The sequence below is a fragment of the Trichechus manatus genome, unplaced genomic scaffold, assembly GCF_000243295.1.
Source record: "Trichechus manatus latirostris isolate Lorelei unplaced genomic scaffold, TriManLat1.0 scaffold00112, whole genome shotgun sequence".
NCBI lineage: Eukaryota > Metazoa > Chordata > Mammalia > Sirenia > Trichechidae > Trichechus > Trichechus manatus.
The window spans coordinates 8,857,234-8,874,915 of NW_004444048.1; the positions used below are offsets into that span (position 1 = coordinate 8,857,234).

A 17,682-nucleotide genomic window follows, 5' to 3' on the forward strand; every position below is an offset into this window, starting at 1 on the left:
CATGGGCAGCCACCACCCATCTGTCAGTCTGTCAGTGGAGGCTTGTGTGTTGCTATGATGCTGAAGAGGTTTTAACAGTTTCCAGACTAAGATGGACTACAAGAAAGCCCTATCTACTAAAAAAAATCAGCCAATGAAAACCCTATGGATCACAAAGGTCCAGGCAGTATTTAGTTCCATTGTACATGGGGTCACCATGAGTCAGGGTCCGACTCCATGGCAGCTAACAACACTGAATATCTGTGAGGGCGAAAAACATTAGTTATTCTTACCAAAGAAGACTTTCCAAACAAAGCCACAAAAAGCCTCTTTTATTTTCTAATAAGACTAAATTTATTCAATACCCTAGTAAAAGTTTTGATTATAAGTATCCAACAGTATAAAAAGTACAAAACAGATTTGTAGATTTCTAATATATTAATACAAAGTGCATGACTACATACAGTAATCCTACAGGCAAAGAGAAGTGGAAGGGGAAAAAGAAGACTGTGGTTGAGGTCTAGTAATAAATAAATAAATACAGAAGTAGAGATGATCCATATTATAGTATATTCTACCACCAATACTGCAGCCAAAATGTACAAAAAAAAAAAAGAGAAAAGAAACCATTTCAAACAAAACTCAGAAGAAGATGATAAGGCTGGGACTCTTGCAATACACCTCAAAGGCTGTGGGAGAGCCGACCCAACTCACTGTGTAGTCTGTGCATATAGTGGCATGTAGCATGTAGGCTTTTTCCAAAAGGAAGAAATATAGAATCTTAAAAGTTTAGATTATGAACTGTAAAACTATAGGATGCCCAAAAAAGTGGCTCACTCCTTATTGATATTATACTATCCAATTTTTAAAATCCAGTTTTAAAAATAAACACTGAGTATTGTTACTATAAGGTAGGCAAAATGCTCCTCCCTCATTATGAATAGTCTTAACTGGTGATAGTTTTTTCCTGAACTTTTAGAAAAGAGGCAATGAGAGTACTTTGGTTTGGGTTCAAGTGAGAGGCCTTTAATGAAGATTTTAGAATTGAAGAGATCCACATTCAGGATTTATCACCCAAAATCGCAATGTTCAGAAAGCTTGGCTAAAAGATACCAAACCAAAAATCAACCCACTCAGCATTGACACACACCTCTTTTCTTTTAGTAGAATTTTACTTTAAATATAGAGTGAAAAAACAAAAAAACCTAATAGGTTAAAATAAGTCAAATATCTACTCTACACAGATAAAACCTTCACAAAGGTCAACTGAAGTAATCCAGAGCTAAAACTGAATTGTGCATATTTTCAAATGAAGTCACCAAACAGTCACATAACACAAATAAAAGTCAATTATTTACACACTCAGCAAGCCCTCTAAGAAATGTGCCCCAAGAAGCATTAGCCTTTGTTTTATGCCACCTTGAAGACTTGCACATTTTATTTCCAGAAATTTAACATGTTTAATAGAGTGTGTTCTCTATCATGTGGTAATGCTTTGGTACCAATTTAGGATTGCTTATCCTAAAAACTTGCCATTTCTCCAAGAGAAGCTTTGATTCTGCTTTAGAAGTTTCATATAAATTAAAATCTTTATCAAATAATAATATGGAGGGAGGTGAAACTGGATGCAACATACGCAGTCAAATTACCTCTCTGTATATTTAGTCAGAGGAGCCCTGGTGGCAGAGTGGTTAAAGCGCTCGGCTGTTAAAAGGTTAGCGGTTCAAACCCACCAGCCACTCCATGGGAGAAAGATGTGGCAATCTGCTTCCATAAAGATTTATGACCTTGGAAACCCCATGGGGCAGTTCTACTCTGTCCTACGGGTCACTACAAGTCAGAATCAACTAGACGGCAATGGGTTTGGTTTTGGGCTTATATTTAGTCATTACTTTTTCTCCTTCAAGGTATTTGTACCTGTAAGTTTAGTCTGTCCTGCTTAATATTTCAGTAGTATAGGCTTGAATCATCAGAACATTGGCAAGACCTTAATATTTTAAAATTATTAACAAATACCTCTAGGGGCAAGTCCATGTTACTGAGATATGACAAATTTATTATCATGAGGGAAAAGAAGTATAGCCAGCCATCTTTAAAAATGCCCCAACCACTGCTTCTCAATATAGAAAGACTAAAACTACATACAGTTTATTATACAACAAAATCCCATCTCTGTCCCCTGAAATCACCCTTTTCATTCATTAGAAGGGGATTAAAAAAAAAAAAAAAGACTTAAAGAGCACTTTACAGCAGCATTCAGCTTTCCTATGAAATACTCAGCATCTTAAATATTATGTACACTTTTTTTTTTTTTAAGTGAACTAGACACTGGCTTCAAAGTTTGTGGAACTGGAGAGAAAAATAACCCATTCAAAACCATTCTACATATTGTCTTTTGGCAGAATAGCAAGTATCCGAGTTAAAAATACGAGGGTTACTTTGTTGCATCTTTCTAAAATTTAAATCATTTTTTGTTCCCCTTCTACATAAACCTCAGTCACCACTCCTGAGTGGAGATGGGTAGAGGCTCTGGCCCCTGCTCCTCCGGCTTCTCAGCAGTCGCTTTCTTATTGCTGCAGCAAGGCTTGAATAGATGTGTGTCAATGAGGACTTCCCCAAAACGACCTTTATAGATAATTCCACAACATATTTTCTGTCTAAAAGGAAAAAAAAAAAAAAAAAATGGAGAGAAAGAATAAATGCGTAAGAAAAATAGCAATTCAAAAAAAAGGGGGATATCTACTTATTATGCCAAGTACAACATGACGAAAAAGATTCTACCTCTACAATCTCATCATATGTCAAACAAACAGGCTCCTCAAGTGACTCCAATTAGTTAAACCAAACCCACTGCCGTCAAGTTGATTCCGACTCATAGCGACTCTACAGGACAGAGTAGAACTGTCCCATAGGTAATGGAAATTACCCAGGTCCCTTAAAGGACAAACTGGAATTTTATGAGGTATTAAAGGGGAAGAAGACATTCTGAGACAACAGTTTGAGGGTGCTCCTAAAAAAAATTACAGTACAACAAAAATATCCATGGATCACAAACACTAAAGAAAAAAAATTACCATTTCCTATGAAGTCCCCGTCTGCTCTTCACCAATCTCACCCCATCCATTCCAGTCCCTGAATTTTATGTTTATCACTCCCAGTTTTCTTTATACTTCATAATTTTACATTTGCATTTATAAACATATTGCTTAGTTATCATATACAAACACACATACAATACCTTTTCATGTCTTGTGCCCATGTCTCCATTAATATATATTTATATATCTTATGCATATATCTGAGATATATAATCACACTGTATTCTGTAATTTTTTTGTTCAATATTAGGTTATTGAGATTCATAGATTTTAACTTATGTATAGAATTCTACTATATAAATATACAATATATTTATACACTCTCCTTTTGATGGACAATTTTTGCTATTGCAAACATTGCTGTACATATTCGTGCCTCTGCGTAAAGGTTTTCTCTAGGATTTGTTGCCAAGATATAGGATGGGAACATCTTCAATTTCACCTGAAGATGTCATTTATCAGTGTGGTTGTAACCATTTGCACTCGCAACCAACAGTGGCTCCATATCTTCTCCAACATTTGGCATTGGGGGACTTTAGTTTTTGCCAATTTAGTCAGTGTAAAATGGCATCTCATTGAGATTTTAATTTGTATTTCCTTGATTATCGAAAAGGCAGAACACATTTTCATTTAATAGGCTATTCAGATTTCTCTTATGTAATACCGTTTCATGACTTGTGCCCATTTTTCTGTTGGATTGTATTGTGGATGTATGTCAACTTGGCTAGGCCATGATTCCCAGTATTGTGTGATTGTCCACCATTTTGTCATCTGATGTGACTTTCTTACGTGTTGTAAATCCTACCTCTATGATGTTAATGAGGCAGGATTCAATCTACAAGATTAGGTTGTGTTTTGAGTCAACCTCTTTTGAGATATAAAAGAGAGAAGTGAGCAGAGAGACAGGGAGATGTCCTAACACCAAGAAGGCAGAGCTGGGAGCGGTATGCATCTTTTGGACACAGGCTCCGGGCACTGAGATGCCCGTAGACCAGGTGAAGATTGATGACCAGGACCTTCCCCTAGAGCTGACAAGAGAGAGAAAGCCTTACCCTGGAGCTGGCGCCCTGAATTTGGACTTCTAGCCTCCTAGACTGTGCGAGAATAAATTTCTCTTTCTTTGTTAAAGCCATTCACTTGTGGTATTTCTGTTACAGCAGTACTAGGCAACTGACACAGGTTGTCTTTTTCTATCCTTGTAGTTTATGTATTCCAGATACTAACCCTTTGCTGGAGATGGATATATTTCGCTCTTAATGGTGTCACTGATAAATAAACTTTAAGTTTTTAATTTCAATGTAGTCAAACTTAGTCTTCATAAAAAATCCTTTCCCACCCAAAGTCATAAAGATATTCTCTCCTTATTTTATACTTCAACCCACCTGAAATTGACTTTTGTGTATGTTGATCTCAGCAAAAATTTTCTACATGGATAGCCATATTGTTTACAATATCCTAGCAACATTATTCAATAGTCCATTTTTCCCCACTGATCTCTAACACTATGGATCACAAACCAACTTTCCATACATGCATGGGCTTGCTTCTAGACAGCTCTATTCCATTCCATTTGTTTATTTTTCTAATCCTATTCCACAAACAGACCATATCAAATATTATGGTTTCACAATGTCTTGATTACTCTTGGGACAAGTACACTACATTTTTCTTATTCTTCTAGAAATAAATGACTATTTTGGGCTCTTTGCTTTTCCACATAAAATTTAAACTAGATTGTTAAGTCCAACATATATCCTGAGATTCTGACTGCCAACTACCCTGAATTTATTAAATGATTTGGCAAGTGATCATTTTCATAATATTCAGTTTTTCTACATTCACAATTTGTTTAGGTCTTTTTAAATGTTGTTTAATAACGTTATATTTTTAAATTTTCTACACAAAGGGCTTTTAATACTCTACTTACCGTGAGACCCTTAGCAAATGACTTCCTTTTTGTAGCTCTGTTTCTCATAATGCCTTGTAAGATCGCTAATAAGGACTAAATTAATTAATACATGTAAACCACCTATATAGTGTTTACTATGTACTAGGTACTAAGTATTTATCACCACCACCACTGCACTGGCTAGGACCTCCTGTATAACATTGATTGGAAATGACAATAGTGAACACTCTTGATTTGTTCCTGATCTTAAAAAAAATTATTTCATTGTACAGTCATGAATCACTTAATGTCCACCATAGGTTCTGTGAAATAGGACATTATGTGATTTGGATGTTATACAAACATGTCTAAATCGTGAAGAACAGCATTCACTGATTTTTCCAACTTCGTGTTATTTAATAGCCTTTTGTTTCACTTAAAATTGATACTTCCCCCTTGCCTCTTGCTGCTATCACTAGCACTGGTTTTGCTGCATTTGGGAGTCATGACGCACTTCACTATAATATTTTCGAAAGAATAATTAAAAAGAGCTAATGATAGAACACACAAGAGATGCACGATACCTGAGACTGCAGGCTGCTACCTACGAGTTGAAGCATACACTGTCATAGGGTAAACTTTTTATTTTTAAGTAGGGAAAGTTCACATTAAAATGACACTAGAAAGTACAGTACATACACAAACCAGTAACATAGGCATTTATTATGATTATCAAGACCTATGTATTATAAGTTATTTTTGTACTGTACCATTATACACCTGGCAGCACAATCGCTTTGTATACAAAAGACATGAGATACACGTGTTGTATGCGGGAAGCTGTTGCGTCCCCTACATCCCGTTCTCCAATCAGGATTTCTGAATTGTATAACCTTAAGGGACCACAGATGCATATGCGGTCAGATGTTGTCCAAATGGATGTTACGCAGCACATTGACTGTACAACAATTAAGTATGATGTTGACTGTACTATCTTGTAGATATCTATTATCTAGGTAAAGAAGTTCCCTTCTATTCTGTTAAAAGTTTGTTGTAAATCTTGAAGAAATGTTCAAATTTATCAAACTTCTTCTCCTTACCACTAAGATGACAGGCTATTTTTTCCTTCCTAAAGAGGGTCAAAGGAGCCCTGGAGGTGCAGTGGTTAAGCACTGTGTTGCTAACCCACCAGCTGTTCCCTGGGAGAAAGATGTGGCAGTCTGCTTCCATAACAATTACAGCCTTGAAAACCCTATGGGGCAGTTCTACTCTGTCTTATAGGGTCACTATGAGTTGGAATCCACTTGATGGCAACGGGTTTAGTTTTTATATAGGATCGATGTGATAAAATGCTTGGAGTCTAGGACCTCCTTTATCTTTACCTCATTGCAAGATTACGATTTTTTCCGGAAATGTTTGGTAAATCTGTCTATCTGGGCCTGGATATCTTTAAAGGAATATTTTTGACCACTGAAATAACTGCTTTATCATGTAATTATTCATTTTTTCTATTTGTTTTTAGAGTTTTGATAATTTTTTTTTAGTAATATATATCTACTTTATCCATATGTTCAAATTTATTGGCACACAGTTGTTTATAATATCCTATGATCTTTCAAATTTCTGCTTTATCTGTAGTTAAATCTCCTTTTTCTTTCCTAAGATTGCTTATGTGTACCATCTCTTTTCTTGATACTCTTTTATTTCTAGTAACATTTTTTAAGGGGACCTGATGTGCAATGGTTAAGCGCTCGGTGACGAACCAAACAGTTGACGTTAGGAACCCACCAGCAGTTCTGCAGGAAAAAAGACTGTTAATCTGTTCCCATAAAGATTACAGCCTAGGAAACCCCACGGGGCAGTTCTACCCTGTCCTGTAGGGTCGCTATGACTCGGAATCAACTCGATGGCATACAACTATCATTTTTGGTCAGGTCTTTTTCAAGAACCAACTCTTAGCTTTACTGATGCTCTCTGCTGCATACTGGTTTTCTATTCCACTGATTTCTACTCATATCTCTAAGATTTCCTTGCTTTTATTTATCTTTATATTGGTCTTTATCAACCGTTAAGTTCAATACTATCAGCTCGTTTAATTTTAGCCTCTATTGTTTCATAATTAACATTAAAGGCTATCTATTTTTCTCTACATTCTTCTTTAGTTTCATCCTACATGCTTTAATTTGTGGTGTTTTCTAGTTATTGTTCAGTAAGAACTATCTTCTAATTTCTATTATTTCTTCTTGGACCCAAGAATTACTTAACTTACGAACATGGGATTTTTCTATTATCTTTTTGCTAATTCCATTTTGGATAGACAGCAGCATAGTTTAAGAGATAACGGTCAGTGGCAGTGTTGTGTGGCCATGAGATCAAGCCTGTAAATTGTGTTGTTCCAATCATCTCTAGATTCCTATTGATTTGTCTGATTTTTTTGAGTGATGTTTAAAATCTCTAACTACAGTAATTTGGCAATTTCTCCATATTATGCCACCAGTTTAAGCTTTATTTTGAAGCTATTATTAAATCCAGAAGTTTTGAAATGTTTAAACTTCCTTGGAAATGGCAGTTTTTACCAAAATATAGTAACCTCTTTACTTCTAGTAACCCTTTTCTTCACTTAAAATCTGTTGTGTCCATTTATATTAAATCTGTATCAACTTCCTTTTGGTTATTGTTTGCTAGGTATTATTTTTTTCCATCCCTTTCTTTTTAAACTTTATCTCTGGTGAACAGAAAATAGCTGAAGTTTGATTATCCAACCTTTGGTCTTCTAATTGGGGCCATTACTATTTACATTTATTCTCATTACTGATCTTTTAGGGTTTATTTCTACCATAATTTATTTCCACCAAGTTTCTACACATTTCCATTTGTTCTACTTTTTTCATGTATCTCTTCTTTACTGCCATCTTTTGGATTGGGTATTTACTTTCATTCTAATCCCCAGTCTTTCCCTTATACTCTGAACGTTTTATATACTCTTTTAGTCATTACTCTAAAAATTTTAATGTAATACATGGTTAATTTACCCAAGCCTAAAGTTTTTCAAGAAATATTCAAGGACATTAGGACACTTGGACTCCTATCACCTGTATCACCTCGACTTATGTTATTGTTACTTCTTTTTTTCTACACACACCTGTTGTCATTTTAAACAATGTTTGCTTAAATTTACCAAAATATTTACTACTTTCTTTCTTCATCCTTTCTTCTCAGAATTTCAATCGGGGATCTCTTCCCTTTTGCCTGTGGATTTACTTTAGTGGGGGTCTGTTTAGCGGCAAACTCAATTTTTTTTCCTTTACTCAAAATGTCTTTACTACACCCTCGTTCATAAAAAACATCTTTGCTACATATGTAATTCTAGGTTGAGAGTTATTATCTCTTGGCACATTGAAGATATTAATCTGTCCTTTTCTATCTTCCTTTGTTGAGGTTGACAAAGCTTTGTGTGTTCGTTGTTTCTTTGAAAATAATGTCTGTATTTCCTCACTGCTTAAAGATCTTTTTTGTTTTTCATGTTCCATAGTTTTACTATGACAGTCTATGGATGGACTTTTAAAATTATTATGCTTTTAATTTGTTAGGCTTCCTAAAATCAGTGCTAAAAAATCTTTAAGCACTTTCTCTTTGAGCATTTCCTCTTTCCTTGTCTATTATCTCTTTGTGCACTTTGAGGTTTGAAATTCACTTAGTTTTTGGCTGCTAAGTTTTCCTTATTAACTTACCAGTGCCGTTTTTAAAGATTTTTTTTAAGAAATGTATTCCTAGCACTTGTCCTTTTTTCCAGCGGAAGAGTTTTACTCCATGAGTCTACTTTATAATAGGAAATTTAGATTCCCCGGTGTGATTTTTATTTTAAATCAATTCTAATAGAACATATAAAATTCCAACTCTCTGCTCAATTCCTGCTTAATAATCCACCTCCGACCATGTGTGCTACCAGCTGTTTGCCAAATGCCAATTAATTGCTAAGGAAGCAGGAAAACAGTTGCCTGCAATTAAGATGGTTTGCTGGTTAGAGAGAGATTTTCTGTTGCTTTTTACCTTTTCCAGTATGTAAGATCTAAAAAGGAAAAGACTGGTGTTCGGTTAGAGCCAGAAGCCATCTCTGTATCTGAGCCATCATCTGACTGGTTACTGTAACAAGGAGACTGAGCTGGGGAGGCACTTGAGGTGGTACTGTGAGCATCAGAATCTGCAATAAAGAGAAAAAAATTTTCAATCTCATTATATGTAACTGCAACCAAACCTCAGCATAGAACGATAAATGAGTTAGCAAAAAAAACAATTATTTCACTTCTATTCACACTGGTATTTAAAGATATTTGTAACAAAAGTGTTTCTAAAAGACAGTGAGGATTCTATGCTTATAAGAAGAGTAGACATACGTTTCCCTACTCCTCCTGCTAATAAATACAACTAAAATCCCTGGATATTATATATAATGCAAACCTAAGAAAACTTTGAAAGGTAGAAAGAAGATGGCAGATGGGCTAGGCATCTCAGAACTCAAGGTAAGACATGGTGGTGAGTTCCCAGGGTTCTTCTTTTTGCCTCATAAATCCCAGGTTTAAGAGTTGAAGAAGGTGGCAACCCAGAAATGCCAAACGGCACAGACAAAAAATGAAATCCCCAACAAAAGCCTACTCTCTCTCACCAAAAGACCAGGAAAGGGGTAGAAAACTTTTATTAGACGATAACCACTCTATTCCAACCAAACACCACAGAAAAAAACTGTGGTCCTATTCCCACTTGCCTCAGCAAAGGCTGAGTGGAGACCCTAGATTTCTACCTGTAGAAGCCTATAACGAGGCACTGCAACACCTCTGCCAGCGTGGTATTAGAGGCAGCCTCGTGGAGAGTCAGGACCTTCACCATTACCCAGCAATAACGAGGCCAGTCCCACTGGGGTATCAGTGGAGACCATTTGGGGAGCCAGAATTCCCACCCCCACCCCTTGGTAATAGGGATCCCATTCCCCTCTTTTAGGGTGTCAACAGAGGTTGGAATCTGATTTTAAGACCACCAGGCAGTAACAAGGTGGTATGGTCCCTTTCCTCTGCAGAAGTGCTGTCTAAAAAAAGCCATTTAAAACAGAAAGTTTAAATATAATCCAGAGTCTCATAATACAAAAATGTCCAGGTTTTAACTTGAAAAAAAAAAAAAAAATCACATCATACCACTAATGAAAAAAGATAAACAGATGCCAACACCAAGTACCAACACACTTGAAACAAATAAAAACATAGAAAGCCACAGCAAGGTAATGGAAAGTCTCAAGAAAAGAAAAAAGTTATAAAGAAGAACTAAATGGAAATTTTAGAACTGAAAAATACAACACATTAAATAAAAAGTTCAGCAGATAGGCTCAACAGAAGAATGGAGAGGACAGAAGAAAAGAATCAGTAAACTGGAAATTACTCAATCTGAACAGAGAGAAAAGAATGAACACAGCCTCAGGCACCTGTGGGGTTATAACAAAAGGTCTAACATTCATGTCACTGGAGTCCTAGAAGGAGACGAGAAAGAGGGCATGGCCAAAAAAGTAGTCAAAAGAATAATGGTTGGAAACATGCTAAATTTGACAAGAGACATACACCTACAGATACAAGAAGCTGAGCAAACTCCAAACAGGATAAAATGAAAGAAATCCATATCAAGACACATCATAATTAAACTTCTGAAAACAAAAGACAAAGAAAAAAATCTTCAAAGCAACCAAAGAAAAATGATACCTTACCTAAAGAGGAAAAATAATAGATCCTGATTTAATATGAAATGAAGGCAACTCATTAGCTGCATTAGATACCAAACATGATTTAATATTTTTATCCTCAGAAGACTTCATATAAATTTATAAGTCAGAAAATAAATCTTTTGACTGACAAGATAGTCACTGTGATAGTCACATTAAACGAAATCCATTGCCATCATGTAAGTTCCAACACAGTGACCCTATAGGACAGAGAAGAACTGCCCTATAGGGTTTCCAAGGAGCGGGTGGTGGATTCAAACCACAAGGTTTTTGATTAGCAGTCATAGCTCTTAACCACTGCACCACCAGGAATCCATGATAGCCACATAGTCATGGCAATAATATAACAAATCAGGGTGGAGCCTACCATGTATCTTAGCTTTAACCAAAGACTCCCCCCTTTCAGAAAAGGGTGGATAAAGCAATCCTTCAATACTAAGAACCAATCAAACATTTATTAAGTATCTGTAGGCCTCAAACCCTGTGTTGCATACTGCATGGGAAGAAACATTTTCAAATATAGCTCATAACTTTTGCATTAACAAAAGTTAACATAAAATAGCACAAAATTAGGTATCTAAAAGTATCATTACTATTTTTAATGTTAATTTACTTTCAATATATGAATACCTTTTGACTTCATTTAAAAAAAAAAAAAAAAGCCCTCAAGAGTAGCAAGCTTCAAAGGAATAAGTCTACTGGAATGCTTAGAAGACTTTCCAAATAATTAACAGCAGCAGTCAGCTCTATGCTAACTGGGTAGGAAAGCTCATTATGCTAGGAGATGCTTAATACCTTTGAACTATTTGAAATTGCAGCTATTTGCATTTTTACCCTATAAAAATGACAATTTCATGTGGCTTAATCTAATAACAGGGATGCTAGGATACATACAACAACTAAATATATATAAAGACAGCAAGGAAGAAGAAATTTCTCTTCTAGAACACAGGTCTGGAAATTATCCAGAGAACTGTAATCTTTTATTTTTTATTTTTATTGTTGTGCTTTAAGTGAAAGTTTACAATTCAAGTTAGTCTCTCATACAAAAATTTATACATACATTGTTATGTGACCCTAGTTGCTCTCCCTATACTGTGCCAGCACACTCTTACTTTTCACCCTGGATTTCCCGTGTCTATTGAACCAGCTCCTGACCCTCTCTGCCTTCTCATCTTGCCTCTGGACAGGAGCTGCCCATTTAGTCTCATGTATCTACCTGAGCACACTCTTCGTGAGTATCATTTTACGTCCCATAGTCCGGTCTAATCTTTGTCTGAAGAGTTGGCCTCGGGAATGGTTTTAATTTTGGGCTAATAGAGATCCTGGGGGCCATGTCTTCCAGGGTCCCTCCAGTCTCAATCAAACCATTAAGTCTGGTCTTTTTATTAGAATCTGAGTTCTGCACCCCACTTTTCTCCTGCTCTATCAGGGACTCTCTGTTGTGTTCCCCGTCAGGGCAGTCACTGTGGTAGCTGGGCACCATCTAGTTCTTCTGGTCTCAGGCTGATGAAGTCTCTATAAACCATGTGGCCCTTTCTGTCTCTTGGGCTAATACTTTCCTTGTGTCCGTGGTGTTCTCCATTCTCCTTTACGCCAGGTGGGTTGGAACCAATTGATGCATCTGAGATGGCCGCTCGCTACCTTTTAAGACCCCAGTAGCCACTCACCAAAGTGGGATGCAGAACATTTTCTTAAAAAACTTTGTTATGCCAATTGACCTAGATGTCCCCTGAAACCATGGTCCCCAGACCCCCGGCCCCTGCTAGAGAGAACTGTAATCTTAAGTCTTTAAAATTAGGTAGGATTTGGAAAGGGACAAAGGAGTGATTAGATAGCATGGAGTAGGAAGGGACAATGAGCAAAGTCATAGAAGCACAACACTCTGCTCATGCAGGGAACTGGCTCAGTACAAATATGCTTTGTCAGGGATTTCAAATTTATTCTACACCAGCCAGAAGTCACTGTAGATTTTAGGAAGAAACGTGACATAAAAAGATTAGTAAACGTTTACACAGGAATTTTATTCTGTTTTACAAAACCCTTTTTTACTTGATTATCTCCATTTCTCTGATAAAGAAATTGTGGCTAAGATGTCAAGTGACTCCAGTATCACACATCTGTAAGTGACAAGAACTGTAACTCAAATTCAGATCTTCAAGCTCTAGGTCCAACACCTTCACACTGTTTGATTCAATAGTGCTGCCTCACAGGGTTGATATGGAAGTTGTATAATATACATTATATGCACTGTATTTCCCTTTCAAAATTTAAAATCTAAATCCCAATATCTAAATGTACTACCACCACCGCCAAGGGCTTCGGATAGTGTGTAAAAAAGCCAGTTGCCATCGAGTAGGTCCCGACTTGTGGCAACTCCATGCGTGTAAACAAAACACTATTTTGACATTCTTTTCCCCTTCCATTATTCCACACAACATACACTGCCCTTTAAATCTGAAAGTCCTGAGGCCGGTTTTACTCCAATGTGGGAGTTATAATTTGTAAAGTTACCTTCCAGAAAACCTGGGCTTTGGTCTCAGACTGTCTACTAATGATGTATGTACCCTTCTGTACGTGTCGAGGCCTCAATGTCTTTATGCATAAAAGTCAAGCAAAATTGAGCTAGAAAAATGCACCTTCTAGAAAATTAAGGTGTCAGTAAAGACATCTATTTGAAGCAGTATTTGAAGAAGTGGCTAGCTAACAAAAAGTACTTTTATGACATCAGAATTAAAGAGTTCTAAGATTTAGTAGAAATAAAATAATCTCTCTACCAAGTCAGCACTGTCTTCCCAGAGTCTTTAAGAAATAAAAATAATAACAATAAACCAAGGAAAAAAAGACCCACACATACCATATGTCTCCTCCAACAAACACCAGCCAAAAATCAAAACTAAATAATTATTCTTAAGTAGTAATGTTTCAACTCCAAACTTACTATGACGTTTGAACTCCTTCTGCAGTTTACTGATCTGGTTGCTTTTTATTCTGTTTCCAGATAGAGTTTTCACTTTCTTTGGTTTCAATGTAGTCTTCAGACTGGGCCCTGCCCTTGCATCTACCACCTGGAAGAAAATACTGAATATTTAATACCATTTTTAAAATGACACCTGTGTATCCCTTCAGTTTAAACGCACGCCTATTTGAGGGAGTCAAATTTGAGAAGCAGTTTTGTATTAAGAGTGTTTAAGGGTTCATGTGCACTTTTAATCATCACATGATATTAAAGAATAAATACTATTTATCATTTTTTCTTTGAAGTAGGTAACAGCAAGAGTTTGTTGGACCCAAAAAAAAAAGCCAACAGATTTATGTATGGGATAATTATTACTGGATGTGAGAATGAACCAACTAAGAAAAATTAAGCCTAACACCAACTGACATTTCTTTAGGATGATGTTTTGCAGGTTTACAAAAATCTTTCATATACCTTTCATTTTGCCTTCAACACAAATCAGTAAAAGGGCTATCTTTGTTACTCCAGCTTTAGGGTGAAGAAAACAAGGCAAAGAGAAATTATGTATTTTGCCTTATTTCACTGAAACTAGTAATTGGGCGAGGGTGGGTGTCATAACAGTGTTGCTTCATATTTCATGAAAAATTCTAATGACACGGAAGAAACAGAATACGTATTACATGTCACTGTGATCTCAACTAGACTTAAAAATAGAACATAACAATAGCTCCCATCTAATTGAGTGATTACCACGTGTTGTATTTTTTTATATATCATCTCATTCAGTTCTCATAAGAGCCCTATGAGACAGCTATTATCTTTGCATTTTATAAATGTAATCTGCCCAAAGTCCACAGTTAATAAGTGGGGTAAAGGCAGAATTCAAATCCAGGTCTGGCTCCAATGTGCTATGGGCTCTTAACAGCTTTAGGGAAGTGTCACACCAAGGCTACTTTGCCTCCATACATGCCAAAGTGTTAAGTGATTATATCTGAGCAACACCTAGTGTTTTTCTTTTTTCAGGCTTTTCTACCCTAGGGATATATTACTTCCTAAATAAGAGGGTAAATTAATGTTGTTTTCAATATAATAGAGGTATAAACGACTCAATAGCAACAATAATAAGAAAAAGAAGACGAACTAACATGATTCCAATTTTTTTTTGATCCTGCTGGCAGCTTCTTCCATCTTTTCACAAGCAGGACACAGGCATTGCAGATGTCTCCTGAACGAGTCTCATGCAACCTGATAAGAAAACAATCAAGCCTTTTTATTACTCTCCTTTACTTTAAAGAATTCTTGCAAGTACACTTCTTTTTGGAAAAACTATATACACTTATAATTTATAGATGTAATTTCCAATAATCCTGGACAATCAAATTTCATTGTTTCTGTAGTGTTTAAAAAATATAATTAATTTCTACACCCAATGAACCAATTCTATGTACTGCAGTTTGGTCATTTAAAAACAAGGAACTGTTTTTAAAATAAACAGTAAAATTTAAGCCTAGAAAAGATACTGGTCATCAGGATTTTTAGTATATATGCTGCCGAAACGAGCACATCATCATGATTTTTAAAATTGCTGTCTAATCTTGAAATGTGTAGATATTTCGTAAGCAACAAAATGCCATCCTTTTTGTAAAAAAGAAAAACGCGTTGTTTAAAAAAATAAATGTTATTCTAGTTTCACAACAAACAAAAGAAACAATTTCTTTAAAGTGACTATATCTCTGTAGGGGGGTAGAAATCTATAGGACTAGTCACCAAACTGTTTAATTTTATCTCTGAGAAACTTTCACTTACTACATTTTTCCCTGTGTTATAGATACAGAGAGAAAAATACAGATAATGCATTATGTATATTATTAGAAAAAAGACATTAAAATAAAAAATGTGATTTTAAAAGGTAAGGTCAACATCAGAATAAGAGATCAACAAATGTTCTGATAAGAAAAATAATGTGATGAAATTAATTTTTAACACAGGAAATAGTTCAACATTAAACATTTTATCAAAATATTTGTTGGAAAGTAAATTCCATTTTACTAAGCAGAGGTTTACTGTCGAAAGATGAATGTGAAATGAAATTATAAAATGAAAGCTAACATACCCTGAAAGGTTGCAGGAAAGGGTTAAAGCCTTGTTAGTACCACCTTCCTCATCATGTTAGGTTAAAACATATTTCTACTGTTTAGAAAAACAATACAAAGAGAAAACTACTGGAGGATTATAAGAGAGAATAAGGGCAATTTTTAAAAACTCCCTTTGTAAACCCAAGTTAACAAAAGGGTTTGTTTAGTTTTAACTACAAGGGGGCTTCACAATTAACTTGGTAGTTTCCCATAATCCAGAAAAAAAGAAAGTTGTCAGTACTGTTTGATTCATTTTAAGATCAAGGGATTTAAATAGCCTAGATTAGAATACGTTATTTTAGTCAATTTATTAGCACACTGCTCCAATCACCTTGCTTGAAAATATTTCCATATGCTGTGATTTTTTTCACTCTAAGCATGGTACAAACACAAGTTATTCACATCAGATGATCTTACCCAAAACAGCTCTGGAAGTCCTTTTCATAGCGTTTACTGTCAGTGAATCGAGAACTGGAGGACTTAGCTCTGCAAATACAGCAGCCCTCTATACTTCGGTACATCTTTGGCTTGTGAAAACCAAACATCTTTTCTTCTGGGCAATAGTCTGTAAAGCCAAGGGAATTGACACAGCTTTGTTGAGGGCTATACCAAGAAATCATTAAAGAGAGCTGCTCCACCCCACTCCCAAGCAACTTAGTACTACGTGACCACGGCAGACAGGCAGGCTCTGGGGAAGACCTACTACCGTGTCCATCTCCATTCTTCGCACTATCGTGGCAAGTATAAGACAGAATTGTTCAGTTATATAAAGAGACCTCTATTACCTCTTCTACCCTCCCGAGATAATATTCATTCTGAAAATGAGGGAAGAGGACTTTTTATTTTAAATCAAGTTTTTAAGTAGAAAATACTTCAAAACTTGCCCCATAATCCTGAAAGATGATGAATTCATACACAAAGATGCATTCTAAAGGTTAAGTAAAGGCACACCTTTCCATTTTGCACCTTTGCATTAATGTGATTCCCCTCTAGGGAAGTTTTGAGACATTTATCATGACTGCCACTTGATACTAAGCATACAAATAGCTCAATCTGTATCAAACCCACACTACTTTGCCCTATGGGAAATGAGGGGATTTCTTCTATGATAAATGGGAAATTCTAAGCAGGCAACTTCTACCCTAAATTGAAACTGCTGAAAGGAAGGTGTAAATTTCACAAAAATCCAGAGTGAGAATTTATAAATAATTATTTTAAAGATCCTTAAGACAAATTAAGAATGACCTCATGTTGCCTATTGCTCTGCCACTCCGATTTTGGAGCTCTTCTATGAGACTCTGTCCCTGACAGTATTACTAATAGTAGGAAGCAGATGTTCAAGAAACATAATACAGTGAAATATAAACTGTGATTTGCATGTCCTCCTCCCAAAAAAAGAATGTCTCCACCAAGGAAAGAAGGAAGAAACAGTTCTTAAGCTATACGCAGCAAAAATGAAAAATGTATGTTAGGAGAAATAATTTGGGATATCCAAACCAAGAGCCAACTCCACCAGAACACCTCAACTCTGAGGTGAAAAAAGGCAATGAATATAGAAACTGAACCCCAATGGACAGGTCCAGACGGTGTGTATATGTGAGTGTGCATCATATAAAGCATCAACAAGGGAAAATTACTAATACTTATTAGCTTTCTTTCCATAGTTTTTAGGAGTTATAACCACAGAACATCTTTCTTTTAAAATTGGTTTATAAATAAAACACATATAAATATATCTGTATATACATACTTACATATATATATATACATATATACATATATATACATATATATACATATATACATATATATACATATGAGTATAACAAAAACTTCAGTATTTGTCTTTGAATTATCTCTTG

The 17,682-nt window shown here is 35.7% G+C and overlaps 1 protein-coding gene across 2 annotated transcripts in view; it reads right to left on the bottom strand.

Annotated features, from left to right (window-relative positions):
• Positions 1-582: 582 nt before the first annotated feature.
• Positions 583-17,682, bottom strand: part of SINHCAF (SIN3-HDAC complex associated factor) — a 30,492-nt gene continuing 13,392 nt past the window's right edge. For both annotated transcript variants that reach the window (XM_004383614.2, XM_023738084.1), the window contains exons 2-6: positions 16,238-16,385; positions 14,831-14,930; positions 13,668-13,794; positions 9,016-9,166; positions 583-2,636 (exon numbers count right to left, since the gene is read on the bottom strand). In XM_004383614.2, the coding sequence (XP_004383671.1) occupies positions 2,477-2,636; positions 9,016-9,166; positions 13,668-13,794; positions 14,831-14,930; positions 16,238-16,365 (666 nt within the window). In that variant the 5' untranslated portion in view covers positions 16,366-16,385 and the 3' untranslated portion in view covers positions 583-2,476. The remainder of the gene's footprint in view (positions 2,637-9,015; positions 9,167-13,667; positions 13,795-14,830; positions 14,931-16,237; positions 16,386-17,682) is intronic.